This window comes from Staurois parvus, unplaced genomic scaffold (assembly GCF_062004578.1).
Source record: "Staurois parvus isolate SC_StPar_1 unplaced genomic scaffold, SC_StPar_1.0 ptg000389l, whole genome shotgun sequence".
Lineage (NCBI taxonomy): Eukaryota > Metazoa > Chordata > Amphibia > Anura > Ranidae > Staurois > Staurois parvus.
The window spans coordinates 3846590-3861798 of NW_028318185.1; the positions used below are offsets into that span (position 1 = coordinate 3846590).

The 15209-nt window shown below is 43.4% G+C and overlaps 1 protein-coding gene across 1 annotated transcript in view; it reads left to right on the top strand.

Annotated features, from left to right (window-relative positions):
• Positions 1-246: 246 nt before the first annotated feature.
• The window catches only part of CCN4 (cellular communication network factor 4), a 131208-nt gene continuing 116245 nt past the window's right edge, over positions 247-15209 (top strand). The window contains exon 1 of the mRNA XM_089685947.1: positions 247-550. Within this exon, the coding sequence (XP_089542073.1) occupies positions 503-550 (48 nt within the window). The 5' untranslated portion in view covers positions 247-502. The remainder of the gene's footprint in view (positions 551-15209) is intronic.

Sequence of the window (15209 nt, forward strand, 5' to 3'; positions counted from 1 at the left end):
GTCGCCCATAAAAAAGCCATTTCTGCATAGAATAAGCGAAGAGCCTTTATTAACTCCGTCTGTGTCAAAGCCACGGTCCTAGAAGTTGTTCTGGTTTTGTAGCTGGGTGAGTGTACTAAATACTTCTTGCTGTGTGTCAGTCAGTGCGGTATTGTCTATGCATTCATCACTTCCACAGGGGGCTGGAACTGCCACAGATACAGATTTGTCCTAGGACTATTCCTTTAATGATTCTTCAGACACAGCCAAACCTTGCAGAGCATGCAGGAGGTGGGGGGAAGAGAATGGAAAGGCAGGAGTGAAAAAAAAATACAGGGCTTGTCTTCACTCCTGACGTCAACCCCTGTCCTTTTTTAAAAAAGACCGAGACAAAAGGCCATCAATGCTTTTATGTATGGATCAGCTGGGATGGTGTGCAACCTCATCCCTCCCTACCACTGATTCTGCACTGCAGTGAACTCCAACTGTCTCCAATCAATGCATTTAACACCGCTACCCAGGGATGAGGTGCCTCTTATATTGGATTCTAACAGCTGTCTCCATCTGTCAGGTAAGTTCAAAAGGACCATGGGTTGGCTGGTGGCAAGTTTTGGAAAGTTATGAAGGTGTAACTTGATAGGGGACTTGGAGAGCACACCTGTAATGAAGGGTGACCTGCTCCAAATGATAGAAGAAGCTGTCAAAGTTCAGGTAAAAGGTAATTTGGTAACTGCATCTGTATGAAACCTATAATGGTGGCTTTATTTCAGAAGGCCACCTCAAGCAGTAGGAAGCCGCTTTGTACTGGTGGAGAAAAAAATAAATTTGATGGGATGCTGTGGTACAACCAGGGGCGGACTGACCATTTGGAAACTCGGGCACTGCCCAAGGGCCCGGGGTCAGTAGGGGGCCTCACGAGATGCCCCTGGTACCTTTTTCATAGGCTTTTTTGAGTTTGGGCAAGGACACAGGGGCCCCATGATCTCCTATTGCCCTGGGGCCCCATGAGTTGTCAGTCCGCCCCTGGGTACAACTTTGGAGTTTGTAATGACTCCTTTTACTATTTTACCTAATAAATATAAGTTAGCAGGTAGATCTTCATCTACACACCTATCCATCTGAAAGCCTGCTTGGTGAGGTCCTACCGGATTTGAGATGCCAACTGCAAAAGTATGCTGATACTTGTAGTTTCCCAAATTTTCTCTGTAATAGAATTATATCAATGTGTAGGTAGATCTTCAGCTTTTACTCATCTGAAAGCCCAGTTGAGGATGACCTACCAGCTTTGAGATACCAACCGCAAAAGCATGCTGATACCTGTAGTTTCTGAAAATGTGATTTGCTTAGTAAATAGAATTATACCAATGTGTAGGTAGATCTTTAGCTTGTACCCATCTGAAAGCCCAATTGAGGAGGACCTGCTAGCTTTGATATGTCAATTGCAAAAGTATGCTGAGACCTGTAGTTTCTCAACAGTTGACTTGCTTTTTAAAAGAATTAAACCAAAGTGAAGGTAGAACTTCAGCTTTTATCCATCCAAAAGCCCAGTTGATAAGGACACTTTGAGTTGAGGGAGCTTTCAGATAAGGGCGCTTTAAGATGCCAACTAAAAAAGCATGCTGAGGCTTGTAGTTTCTCGACAGTTGGCTTGCTTTCTCATGACAGCTACAAACATGTAGCCTAAATGTTTATCTAAAAGAAAATGTTTTTGAAGTATGCTATAGAGGTCAATTTGCTAAAATTTTATGACGATAGTAACCTGATAATACCTTGGCCAGGCAATGCTGAGACTTGCTGTTCCTTGATACCTGATGAACTTTCAGTTGACTTGCTGTTTCATAGGATTAAACCAATGTGCAGATAGATCTTCAGCTTGTACTTATCTGAAAGCCCAGTTGATAAGGACCTTCCAGCTTTGAGATGTCAACTACAAAAGTATGCTGAGACCTGTAGTTTCTGAACAGGTGGTTTGCTTTATATTAGAATTAAACCAAAGTGTAGGTAGAACTTCAGCTTTTACCCATCCAAAAGCCCAGTCGATAAGGACACTTTGAGTTGAGGGAGCTTTTGGATAAGGGAGCTATAAGATGCCAACTGAAAAAGCATGCTGAGACTTGTGGTTTCTTGACAGTTGGCTTGCTTTCTCATGACAGCTACAAACATGTAACCTAAATGTTATCTAAAAGAAAATGTATTTGAAGTATGCTATAGAGGTCAATTTGCTAAATTTTTATGACGATAGTAATCTGATCTGGCTAACCCGATAATACCTTGGCCGGGCAATGCTGAGACTTGCTGTTCCTTGATACCTGACGAGCATTCAGTTGACTTGCTTTTTAATAGGTATAAACCAATTTGCAGGTAGATCTTCAGCTTTTACCCATCTGAAAGCCCAGTTGATGAGTACCTACCAGCTTTGAGATGCCATTTGCAAAAGTAGGCTGAGATCCGTAGCTTCTCAACAGGTGACTTGCTTTTTAATGGAATTAAACCAATGGCCAGGTAGAACTTCAGCTTTTACCCATCTGAAAGCCCAGATGATGAGAACAGTTTGACTTGAGGGGGTTTTAGGCTAACAGAGCTTGCTTTTTATTAGTATACGTGTAGGTAGATCTTCAGCTTTTACTTATCTGAAAGCCGAGTTGATGAGGACGCTTTGAGATGTCAACTGCAAAAGCATGCTGAGACTTGCAGTTTCTTGACAGTTAATTTGCTTTTTAGTGGGATTAAACCAATTAGTAGGCAGATATTCAGCTTTTACCCATCTGAAAGCCCTGTTGATGAGAACACTTTGAGTTGAGGGAGCTTTAGGCTAACAGAGCTTTGAGATGCCAACTGCAAAAGCATGCTGAGACTTGTGGTTTTTCAAAAGGTGACTTGCTTTCTAAGAGGAATTAACCAATTGGTAGATCATAAAAGTTTACCCATGTGAAAGCCCAATTGATGAGGACCTACCAGCTTTGAGTTCCCAACTGCAAAGCATGCTGAGACCTGTAGTTTCTCAACAGGTGACTTGCTTTTTATTAGTATACGTGTATGTAGAGCTTCAGCTTTTACGTATCTGAAAGCCAAGTTGATGAGGACGCTTTGAGATGTCAACTACTAAAGCATGCTGAGACTTGCAGTTTCTTGACAGTTAATTTGCTTTTTAGTAGGATTAAACCATTTGGTAGGCAGATATTCAGCTTTTACCCATCTGAAAGCCCTGTTGATAAAGACTTACCAGCTTTGAAATGCCAACTTCAAAACCATGCTGAGACTTGTAGTTTCTCTGAAGCTGACTTGCTTTTTTTATAACAACTGCAAACATGGGACCTAGAAAATGTTTTTGAAATATGCTATAGGCTAGAGGTCAGTTTGCTAAAATGTTATGACGATAATAACTTGATCTGGCTAACCTGATGATACCTTGGCCAGGCAATGCTGAGACTTGCTGTTCCTTGATACTTGACAAACTTTCAGTTTCAGGACAACTATAATTGCATAATCAGGTTACCACTGATCTACAGAGAAGTTTCGTTAGGTGTTTGCAGAATCATTGTGCAGGGAACTTTGAGACCTATAGTTCCTCAACACTCGGAAGCTCCTAGTCATAGCCCAAGGGGGCTGCTGTAAAATCACTATGACTAGTATCCATTAAAAGAAAAGTTTTGATTGAAAGACTTAGTAAAAAACGTTCACAGTTGATTAGTTTGACTCCTCTTGAGCATTGTAGTTCTACATCACATGGTGGCAAATCGCATTGGGTTTAAACTGGTTGAGATACGTTGACCCCTTCCAAAGTTTTCTGAAATGTCAAGTGTTTGCAGAAACAGTTTCTGACACTTTTGACAATGACAGTTTATCTTGTGCAAGGAAAGGCAGCTTGAGGCTCTCAGCTTTGCAGTTGAAAGTTTTGGGTCTGACTCAACACACGTGGCAGAGACTGCAAGCTGAGGAGAGAGAGAATGGAAGGAGGAGGCGATGTAAGGAAACAAGTTATGTGTCTGGAAGCAGAACCCTGATTTACTGTATAATAAACAGTCTCGGGCGTTCTGTAAAATTTTCTCTTGTTTGATTTGGACGAAGTCATTCATTGCATAAACCAGCTACGAGGAAACAGATCTCTATCCGGGCCCTGTCCCTGGAGCAGTGTGTCCTAAGTTGAAACTTTGTCCCTTGCCCTCCTGTTCTACCCAAAGGTCAAACTTGTCTATATTTCAAGTCCCAATTCGGGCACCAGCCAAAAATTACCTTTGAAGTGGGACCCCCACTAGGGGTATCACCACATCTAAGGATAGCCCTGATGAAGGTTGGAGTGTGTTTGGCCCCCAAAACGCATTGGATTTATTCTGCTTTCAATCAATTTTTATCAATAAATTATCTAGGTCTCTTGGACATTTGTTTGGCGATCTCATTGGATTGTATGTTAGCTGCAACTTCGTCCCTTACCCTCCTGTTCTATTGAAAGGTAACTTGTCTGGAGGGAGCACAGTGACAGAGAGATTAACTCATCAGTCTTCTGCTTCTCCGTCACTGTCCACTCACAGGTGAGGGAGAAAAAATCCCTGTACGGGATGGCTAAGTTTAGATGTGTGGCAGGAATGCTGTGCCTCTGAAAAATGATCGGATCGCTTTTTATAGGCATTTGACAGGCAATGAAGAAGCGATATGTTGGCACAGCATGATGCCGCAACCTCATTCATTGCGGTGTGCTCCATTTGAATAAAAAGCAACTGCCAAGCACGATGGGGGGGGGGGGGGGGATTATATATATATATATATATATATAATATATACTGTGTGTATGTATATATATATATTTTATATATTGTATATTATCTATCTATTTATGTCTGATCGTAGGTCTTCTGAGAGCTCTTTACTGCGAGGCATGGTTCACATCAGAAAGTGCTTCTTGAAACCAGTAAACCCAAAACAGGTGTGTGTTTTTTAAGGGCAGGACAGTTGTCAGCAACACATCCAATATCATCACACTGATTGGAGTCAAGGTTGGCTCACTCCTGGCTCCAATTAGCTCTGGGAGAAGTCATTAAGCTAGGGCCTCACATACTTTTTCCTCCCTGCACTGTGAATGTTTACATGTTATGTGCAATTAAACCATGGCAACATCTAATGTTTGTGTAGTATTATGTTCAGCAGACTGTGTTCTTCTATTGTTGTGACTTAGATGATGTTCAGAGCACATTTTATGCCCAATTCATGCAAAACTCCACGTAATCCCAAGGGGTTCACATACTTTTTCTTGCAACTGTGTATGTATATATATATATACACACAACAAGATGGTCATTCTTGCAACAATGGCCACAAACCAAAGCATCACAGCAGCAGCACATGAACGCCCCGTCCACTGCCTTTGCATCTTGGAGGAGGGTTAAAATAGCTTCATTCTTACCACCCCCCAACCACAAGCCTAAACATTCCTTAAACTGCAGCAAAGAAAATTCAGGTCTCCTGCCCTGTAAGACTGGACTGTGCTGTGTGACAGAACTGTGTAAATCTCAGGAGTGGATGGACAGAAGGGCAAATCCTTTGGCTGGTAATACAGCCCCCATGTATGCATTTTATCTTTGGATTTAGCTGTTTGCCTAGAGTGAAGCTTTAAAGAAAACCTGCCCTGGGGGAAATACAAACCCTGTTATTGCTGACTTACTTCTGCAAGTGCTAGTTTCCTGGCTATCATGCCAATATGCTAAGTTAGTATTGCAGTCATTTGCATTGACGCAGCCCTGGAGTAAGCTCACAATGGAAAGTACTCATCGGTCAGCACAGCCATGTGACCATGCTGACGAAAGAGAAGGGCATATGAGCAGGGGCGGACTGACAACTCATGGGGCCCCCGGGCAATAGGGGATCATGGGGCCCCTGTGTCCTTGCCCAAACTCAAAAAAGCCTATGAAAAATGTACCAGGGGCATCTCATGGGGCCCCTACTGACCCAGGGCCCTCGGGCAGTGCCCGAGTTTCCAAATGGTCAGTCCGCCCCTGCATATGAGGTATGGTGTCCTGGAAGAAGGAAGCTGCCATCCTGACCAAAGAGCATTTTCCATTGCTCTCCTCTACTTCCCTATTGTCCATACATGGACTGGCCTTCAGTGTCCTCAAGTGCGGTGCAGGGCTATGAGCTCTGCATTGGTCTTGATGACATCAGAGGGCATACAACTGCTGGAGCTTAGGGGAGAAGAGGTTGTGGGGATGGGTCTTACAAGAGGAGACTATGGGAATGGAACACTGGGTACGTAAAACTGATTTTCCTAGTTCCCTAGACCTAAACAAGCATTTAACCCTTGCAGGGCAGGGGCAGTCTCAATGAAATGGAGCATTTTTGCTTTTACCCTGCAGTCAACTTAAAAAAAAAAAAATTATTTACAGTACTGTCGTTACATCTACTCAGGGTGGATAAAAATCATGGATTTAAAAATTTTTTTTTTTTTAAAAATCTGATTTTTTAAATTTAAATTGGATTTTTTTTTATTTTTATCAAATTTATTTTAATAAAATGCGTTAGGTTTTTACTCCAATCTAAAGATAGTTTTCTATTTAAGATACATTGATAATTGAATTTATTCAGCATGAAATGGAGTTTAGTTATGTATCATGAGGCTGTATTTCTGCAATGTTTACATTTTTGGAAAACTCATTCAATGAATCCAGGCTCTGCAAGCTGAGATAACATGCACTGCATTAATGCATTCACACAATTTCACAGTAACCATGAGAAAAAAACCTGCCTGGAGTTTGCATGTTCTCCCTGTGCCTGCGTGGGTTTCCTCCGGGTACTCCGGTTTCCTCCCACTCCCCAAAGACATGCTGGTAGGTGAATTGGATCCTGTCTAAATTGGCCCTAGTATGTGTATGTATGAATGTGAGTTAGGGACCTTAGATTGTACGCCCGTTGAGGGTTAGGGACTGATGTGAATGTACAATATATATGTAAAGCGCTAAATTGATGGCGCTATATAAGTACCTGAAATAAATAAATATTAAATAAAAAACATGAAATAATAGAATCTGAGTAGTTCTCCAGCTATGTGTGATTAAACTATTAACCGAAAATCGGTTTTGATATCGCTGTTTTACTAACCTGACAGCTTATTAAAAGGAAACCTTCACTTGGTTTGCAAATATTAAATATTCTAAATACCAGCAAGAATGAGTCGGATACCTTACATTTAAAGAGCACCTGTCATTTTCCATCCATCATGGCAGTGTCTGTTAGCGGGCAGCCACTCACCTGCTGCCACCTACTCCCTCACCTTGTTGTGTCCCTGCCGCATCACCAGCCGTCCCATTAAAGTGAATGGGACTGTCGGTGAGTCAACAGCAAGTCAGAGGAGGAGCCACTGAGGGACAGAGATTATTATTATTTTTGTATTATTATACAGGATTTATATAGCGCCAACAGTTTGCTCAGCGCTTTACAAAATGAAGGCAGATATTACAGTTACAATACAATTTGATACAAGAGGAAACAGATGGCCCGGCTCGTCAGAGCTTACAATCTAAGAGGAAGGGTTGAGTGATACAGAAGGTAATAGCTGTAGGGGGGATGAGCTGATGGAGGAAATAAATGGCGGTTTACTAGGTAGAAGCAGGATAGGCTTCTTTAAAGAGAAAGGTTTTCAGGGATCGTCTAAAGGTGGATAGAATAGGAGACAGCCGGACAGATTGGGGTAGGGAGTTCCATAAGATGGGAGAAGCTCGGGAGAAGTCCTGGAGGCGAGCATGGGAGGAGGTGACACAGGAACTAGAGAGCAGAAGGTCTTGGGAGGATCGAAGAGAGTGATTTAGTTGATATTTTGAGACCAGGTTGATGACAGTTGGTCTTTAAAAATTATGATTTAAATAAAGCCTTTTCACTAGTGATTTCAATCAGGATTTAAATCAATTTGGTTTAAAGCAAATCCACCCTGCATCTACTTTAAAGTGGTTGTAAACCTCAGACATGAAATATGAACAAAGCACATCCCTCTAAAGCGTGTACGTGTCTCGGTCCAGAGCACTAACAGTCATTCCTGTCTGCTTCTTCATTCCTCTGCTATCTGCATGAGTCTCTTCTGATAAGTTTTCCTGACACCAAGGGAATAAAGGTGACAGGGGAGGGACCTCTAACACACAGCCTGTGGTTGACAGCCTCAGCTCTGTTCTGCCTTCTATGTGAAGGAGGGTGTGTCCCTTCCCTCCAATCAGCTCTCAGAGCTCTGCAGAGTGTAACTTCAGTTTCCCGCCCCCTGATTTCTGAAAGCTCAGACAAACTATATAAATTCTGGACTTTGTAAGAGCTGTAGAGGAGAGAGGGCTGCAAAATATCAGGTGCAACTTATGTAGAAGGATTTGTTTTGTCTCTGCGTATCACCTGAGGCCAGTCACTTCACTGGGTATACGTAAGGATTTACAACCACTTTAAGTATAAAAGAGAAAGTGATATCACCCGAAAATTAATCCCAATTTTGGCAAGAAAAGCAGATCAAACAAATCACGCGTTTTGTGTTTCATTTGTGTATTAAGATGTTTGGCAGGAATTTAAGTTTTCATTTGTTATCAGATTTGGAAGAAATAGGATATAGTTATATCTTTGTTCCAGGGATAATTTTTTTCTGTATTTCATTTTTATTTAAAAAACATATTTTGCATCTGGCCGGATGTTTTTGCATCTTCGTGTGGGAAAAAAAGCAAGAACACGGATGTGGGTCACCTGGTTCCAGATGTAGTTGGATTCTGGATAAAAATTGTTTTGTCTATTCTGGGCCAGTGACAGGTTCCCATTCATTTCCTGGAGAATTTTTAGCATGAATAAGTAGCCCAGCGCCAGCAGAGGTGGTTACTATGTGCTGGAGGAAGGTAGACGGGAGCGGGCATGGAGCCGAGCTCAGCGGTAAATGGTGCCAGTCTGCCATCTGCTCAACAAATATCGGTTATGGGCAGGTGAAAAATATAACTAGCACGAAGGAAGGATGTGTTATAGCTACCCATTGGACGCAGATTCCACCCCATATTTCCCAATGCTGGAGAAGGTGAAAGTCATTTAGGAAAACTACCTATTTTTCTTAAATTTTTTCATGCAACAGCGTTGAGGAGCCACCTATGAGCCTTGGTTACCCTTGCAGCTGGAGGGTTGGTGAAAATAGGCAGCAAAAATGAACCAGTTGCTGTGGCCTGCATGGACATAGTTCTTGCTTTAATGAGACTCATTGCCCATGCAGGCCATAGTGACGGTGTCTTTGTAAAGTCATTTTTGGACTCCCCGGTCCTTTGAGGGATTTTTTAATGAGGTCCTAATGACATTGAGTTCACCGCCAAGCGCAGGAGTATCTGGGTTTTCCACTTCTATACGTCTTTGTAAAGTCCCCTGCCCCCCGCCCCCCGCCCCATGCCCCGGTTATGCACCTTACCAGCTCTCTCGCGGCTCCTGCTTCTGCCTAACAAGTGTGTGTGTGTTGTGAAGGGACGTACGCCACTCAGATGACCCAAAGAGTCAGATGTGTAGGATGGCCTTAGCCGTTGCTCCAGCTACGCCCTCTGACGGTTTTTGGCCCACTCACCACGGTTGGACGCAGAGGTGCCATAAGGCTTTCTCCATAAAGTGTATGTGTGCTGCTATTACTCATGGGCCTTGGCTCTCTTTTTTTCCTGAACTCAGAGTTTCAGGGAGAGGAAACAACCAGATCGCTGTTCTGTGATCAGTGTTCTGTGTCAGGGGCGGACTGACCATTCGAGCACTCGGGCACTGCCCGAGGGCCCGGGGTCAGTAGGGGGCCCCATGAAATGCCCCTGGTACCTTTTTTATAGACTTTTTTAAGTGTGGGCAAGGACACAGGGGCCCCATGATCCCCTATTGCCCGGGGGCTCCATGAGTTGTCAGTCTGCCCCTGTTCTGTGTGTTTGTAAAAACAGAACTCTGTGCTGTAATTAGCCACAGCTGATCAGCAGGTATACAGCCAAAATCATTGGCTGTAACCTGATGACAGACTTACAGTTGCAAGAAAAAGTATGTGAACCCCTTGGGATTACGTGGAGTTTTGCATGAATTGGGCATAAAATGTGCTCTGAACGTCATCTAAGTCACAACAATAGAAGAACACAGTCTGCTGAACATAATACTACACAAACATTAGATGTTGCCATGGTTTAATTGCACATAACATGTAAACATTCACAGTGCAGGCAGGAAAAAGTATGTGAACCTTTGGACTTAATAACTGGTTGACCCTCCTTTGGCAGCAATAACCTCAACCAAACGTTTCCTGTAGTTGCAGATCAGACCTGTACAATGATCTGGAGTAATTTTGGACCACACCTCTTCACAAAACTGTTTCAATGTAGCAATATTCTTGGGATGTCTGGTGTGAATCGCTCTCTTAATGTCATGCCACAGCATTTCAATCGGGTTGAGGTCAGGACTCTGACTGGACCACTCCAGAAGGAGTATTCTGTGCTGTTGCAGCCATTGTTTTGTTGAATTACTTGTATGCTTTGGGTCATTGTCCTGTTGCATCACCCATCCTCTGCGGAGCTTCAGTTGGCGGACAGATGGTCATACATTTTCCTGCAAAATGTCTTGATAAACTCTGGAATTAATTTTCCCATCAATGACAACAATCCGTCCAGGCCCTGAGGCAGCAAAGCAGCCCCAAACCATGATGCTCCCTTCGCCATGTTTTACAGTGGGGATGAGGTTTTGATGTTGGTGTGCTGTGCCTTTTTTTCTCCACACATAGTGTTGTGTGTTCTTCCCAAACAACTCAATCTTGGATTCATCTGTCCACAGTATATTTTGCCAGTAGTGCTGTGGAACATCCAGGTGCTCTTTTGCAAACTTCAAACGTGCTGCAATATTCTTTTTGGACAGCAATGGCTTCCTCCGTGGTGTCCTCCCATGTTCTCCATTCTTGTTTAATGTTTTCCTTATTGTAGATGTGTCAACAAAAATGTTAGCATGTGCCAGAGATTTCTGTAGGTCTTTAGCTGACACTCTGGGATTCTTCTTTACCTCATGCAGCATTCTGCGCTGTGCTCTTGCAGTCATTTTTACAGGGCGACCATGCCTAGGGAGAGTAGCAACAGTTGTAAACTTTCTCCATTTGTAGACAGTCTGTCTTACCGTGTACACATGAACATCAAGGCTTTTGGAGATACTTTTGTAACCCTTTCCAGGTTCATGCAAGTCAACAATTCCTGATCGTAGGTCTTCTGAGAGCTCTTTTCTGCGAGGCATGGTTCACATCAGACCGTGCTTCTTGAAACCAGTAAACCCAAAACAGGTGTGTGTTTTTTAAGGGCAGGACAGCTGTCAGCAACACATCCAATATCATCACACTGATTGGAGTCAAGGTTGGCTCACTCCTGGCTCCAATTAGCTCTGGGAGAAGTCATTAAGCTAGGGCCTCACATACATTTTCCTCCCTGCACTGTGAATGTTTACATGTTATGTGCAATTAAACCATGGCAACATCTAATGTTTGTGTAGTATTATGTTCAGCAGACTGTGTTCTTCTATTGTTGTGACTTAGATGACGTTCAGAGCACATTTTATGCCCAATTCATGCAAAACTCCACGTAATCCCAAGGGGTTCACATACTTTTTCTTGCAACTGTATGTTACGTCCAATCACAGCCGGGGGCGCATGCCCATGAACCAGGAAGTAAGTCGCGATGTACAGGAGCGTCGCTGAGCCTGGAGCTGTCGCTCGTCAGCAGTAAATGTTGGCAGCCAGCAAGTGGGTAAAGGTGCTGGAACCTTTAAAATTTAGTCAGCAATGTCAGCTCATGTATTTCCCTATGCCCATATCACTTTAATCCAGCCATTCTCAAACAAAGTTCTTTGGAACCCTAGAGTTCCTCCAGAAGTTGTAAGGGGTTCCTTGAACTGTGGAAGATTGACCTCTCACCTGATGGTTCCTGCATAGTTCCAGGGCCAACACCACTTGGCAGAGCCAGTGACATTACACCAATCATCTTTATAGCTGTCTGTAAGGGTTGTAGTCTGACTACAATTGTTCCATCTGGCCACCAATGTAAGAGACCTTCTCCCCAATATTTTGGTTTACATAAAGGGTTCTTGAAGACCTGAAAATTAATTCAAGGGTTCTTCCAGGGTAAACAGATTGAGAAAGGCTGCTTTAATCCAATGCACAGCATAAAACTTTATTTAGTTTGAGCATACCAATATTGGCTTTATACAGCTCTTTGTAGTGCAATACCAACGACTTGCACCGCTGGTACCATATATTTCCATTAGCCAGTGCTTAAGTCTATCCTTACTTTTTATCCCTAAGCATAAACTGTGTTTATTTTATTACAACAGCCAATTAGAGCGTATCTCTGTTGGAAAGTGACAGCTGAAACAAATATTTGAGGGCTCCTTTACATTTGTGGTGCATTTTGTCACACATATGATGTGCTTGCATTAGGGTAATCCATTGAAATTAATGGGCTTCTGATGCATCAAGAGGCCCAAAAATTGGATCTGTCACAAACCACAATGCACTATGGTGTGTTTCCATATGTTGCAGTGCATGTGCTTTGTCTTGTTGGGGTGCAATTCAAAAGAGTGGCACTGCAATGTGTCAATGTGCTTAGCCACGTGTTGTGGTAATATGCAGGTTAATCCATACATTCCCGCAACATATACAGTGAGGAACAGAAGTATGTGAACACCCTGCAATTTTGCAAGTTCTCCCACTTAGAAATCATGGAGGGGTCTGAAATGCACATTGTAGGTGCATTTCCACTCTGAGAGACAGAATTAAAAAAAAAATTCAGGAAATCACATTGTTTGATTTTTAAAGAATTTTTTTGTCTTGCACTGCTGAACATAAGTATTTGAACACCTAAGAAACAGCAAGAATTCTGGCTCTCAAAGACCTGTTACTGTGCCTTTAAAAAGTCCACCTCTACTCCACTCATTCATCTAACTTAGTAGCACCTGTCTGAGCTCTTTAAAGACACCTGTCCACCCCACAGTCAGTCAGACGCCCAGTACTACCATGGGCAAGACCAAAGAGTTGTCAAAAGACACCACAGACAAAATTGTGGACCCCCACAAAGCTGGAAAGGGCTACAGGGCAATTGCCAAGCAGCTTGGTGAAAATAGATCAACTGTTGGAGCAATTGTTAGAAAATGGAAGAGGCTAAAGACGACTGTCAGTCTCCCTCCCTCCATGCAAGATCTCACCTCGTGGGGTATCACTGATGATAAGAAAGGTGAGGAATCAGCCCAGAACTACAAGGGAGGAGCTGGTCAATGACATGAAGAGAGCTGGGACCACTGTTTCAAAGGTCACTGTCGGTAGAACACTACGCCGTCATGGTTTCAAATCATGCATTGCACGGAAGGGTCCCCTGCTCAAGTCATCACATGTCCAGGCCCGCCTGAAGTTTGCCAATGACCATCTGGATGATCTAGATGAGGCATGGGAGAAAGTCATCTGGTCAGATGAGACCAAAGTAGAACGTTTTGGTCTAAACGTCACTCATCGTGTTTGGAGGAAAAAGAAGGATGAGTTGCATCCCAAGAACACCATCCCTACTGTGAAGCATGGGAGTGGTAATATCATGCTTTGGGGGTGCTTATCTGCGAAGGGGACAGGACGACTGCACTGTATTAAGGAGAGGATGAATGGGGCCATTTATTTTGAGATTTTGAGCAACAACCTCCTTCCCTCAGTCAGAGCATTGAAGATGGGTCGTGGCTGGGTCTTCCAACATGACAACGACCCGAAGCAAACAGCCAGGATAACCAAGGAGTGGCTACGTAAGAAGCATAACAAGGTTTTGGAGTGGCCTAGCCAGTCTCCAGACCTAAATTCAATAGAACATCTTTGGAGGGAGCTGAAACTCTGTGTTGCTCAGCGACAGCCCCGAAACCTGACAGATCAAGAGGAGATCTGTGTGGAGGAGTGGGCCAAAATCCCTGTTGCAGTGCAAACCTGGTCAAGAACTACAGGAAACGTCTGACCTCTGTAATTGCAAACAAAGGCTTCTGTACCAAATATTAACACTGATTTTCTCAGGTGTTCAAATACTTACTGTATGTGCAGCAGTGCAAGACATAAATTCTTTAAAAATCATACAATGTGATTTCCTGAATTTTTTTTTTTAATTCTGTCTCTCAGAGTGGGAATGCACCTACAATGTGAATTTCAGACCCCTCCATGATTTCTAAGTGGGAGAACTTGCAAAACGCAGGGTGTTCAAATACTTCTGTTCCTCGCTGTATGTAGATATAAAGTTTCCCGAAATGTTTTGTTTTCTCTGAGGCTTCAAGGATTTTGAAGGAGGCATATTGTTGGAGGATCTTACGATTATGCATGGAGGCTTGTATAACTAGATATGCATTATATTTTTCACACAGATTTTCCAAGCCTTATTTTGATTTAAGGGTATATTGACCAAAGATTCACTGGCTAATTCACCCAATAAGATTTTCCCATCAGTTTCTTCTGACTTTCACTCAATTTATTATGCAGGTAACTGACAGATGAAAAGACAGGTTCTCATGGATAAAAAAATCTACAGCTCCAAGGCAAAAAGGATTTAACCTCTCCCCTTCCACCCTCATGTCCCTTTAAACAATTCAGAACACCTGGAGGCGAAAAGGATTGGTGGCCATGTGACCACAGTTTGGAACACCCTGAGGCGGAAAGGTTCAGTGACCATGTGAACACAGTTCGGAACACCAATAGAGGCAGAAGGATTGGTGGCCATGTGACCACAGTTCAAAATACCTGGAGGCGGAAAGGATTGCTGGCCATGTGACCACAGTTCGGAACACTTGGAGGCGGAAAGGATTGCTGGCCATGTGACCACAGTTCGGAACACCTGGAGGCGTAAAGGATTGGTGGCCATGTGACCACAGTTCGGAACACCTGGAGGCGGAAAGGATTGGTGGGCATGTGACCACAGTTTGGAACACCTTAAGGGGGAATGGATTGGTGGCCATGTGACCACAGTTCGGGAAAACCTGGAGGCGGAAAGGATTGGTGGGCATGTGACCACAGTTCAGGAAAACCTTGAGGTGGAAAGGATTGGTGGGCATGTGACCACAGTTTGGAACACCTCGAGGTGGAAAGGATTGGTGGGCATGTGACCACAGTTCGGAACACCTGGAGGTGGAAAGGATTGGTGGGCATGTGACCACAGTTTGGAACACCCTGAGGCGTAAAGGATTGGTGGGCATGTGACCACAGTTCGGAACACCTGGAGGCGGAAAGGATTGGTGGGCATGTG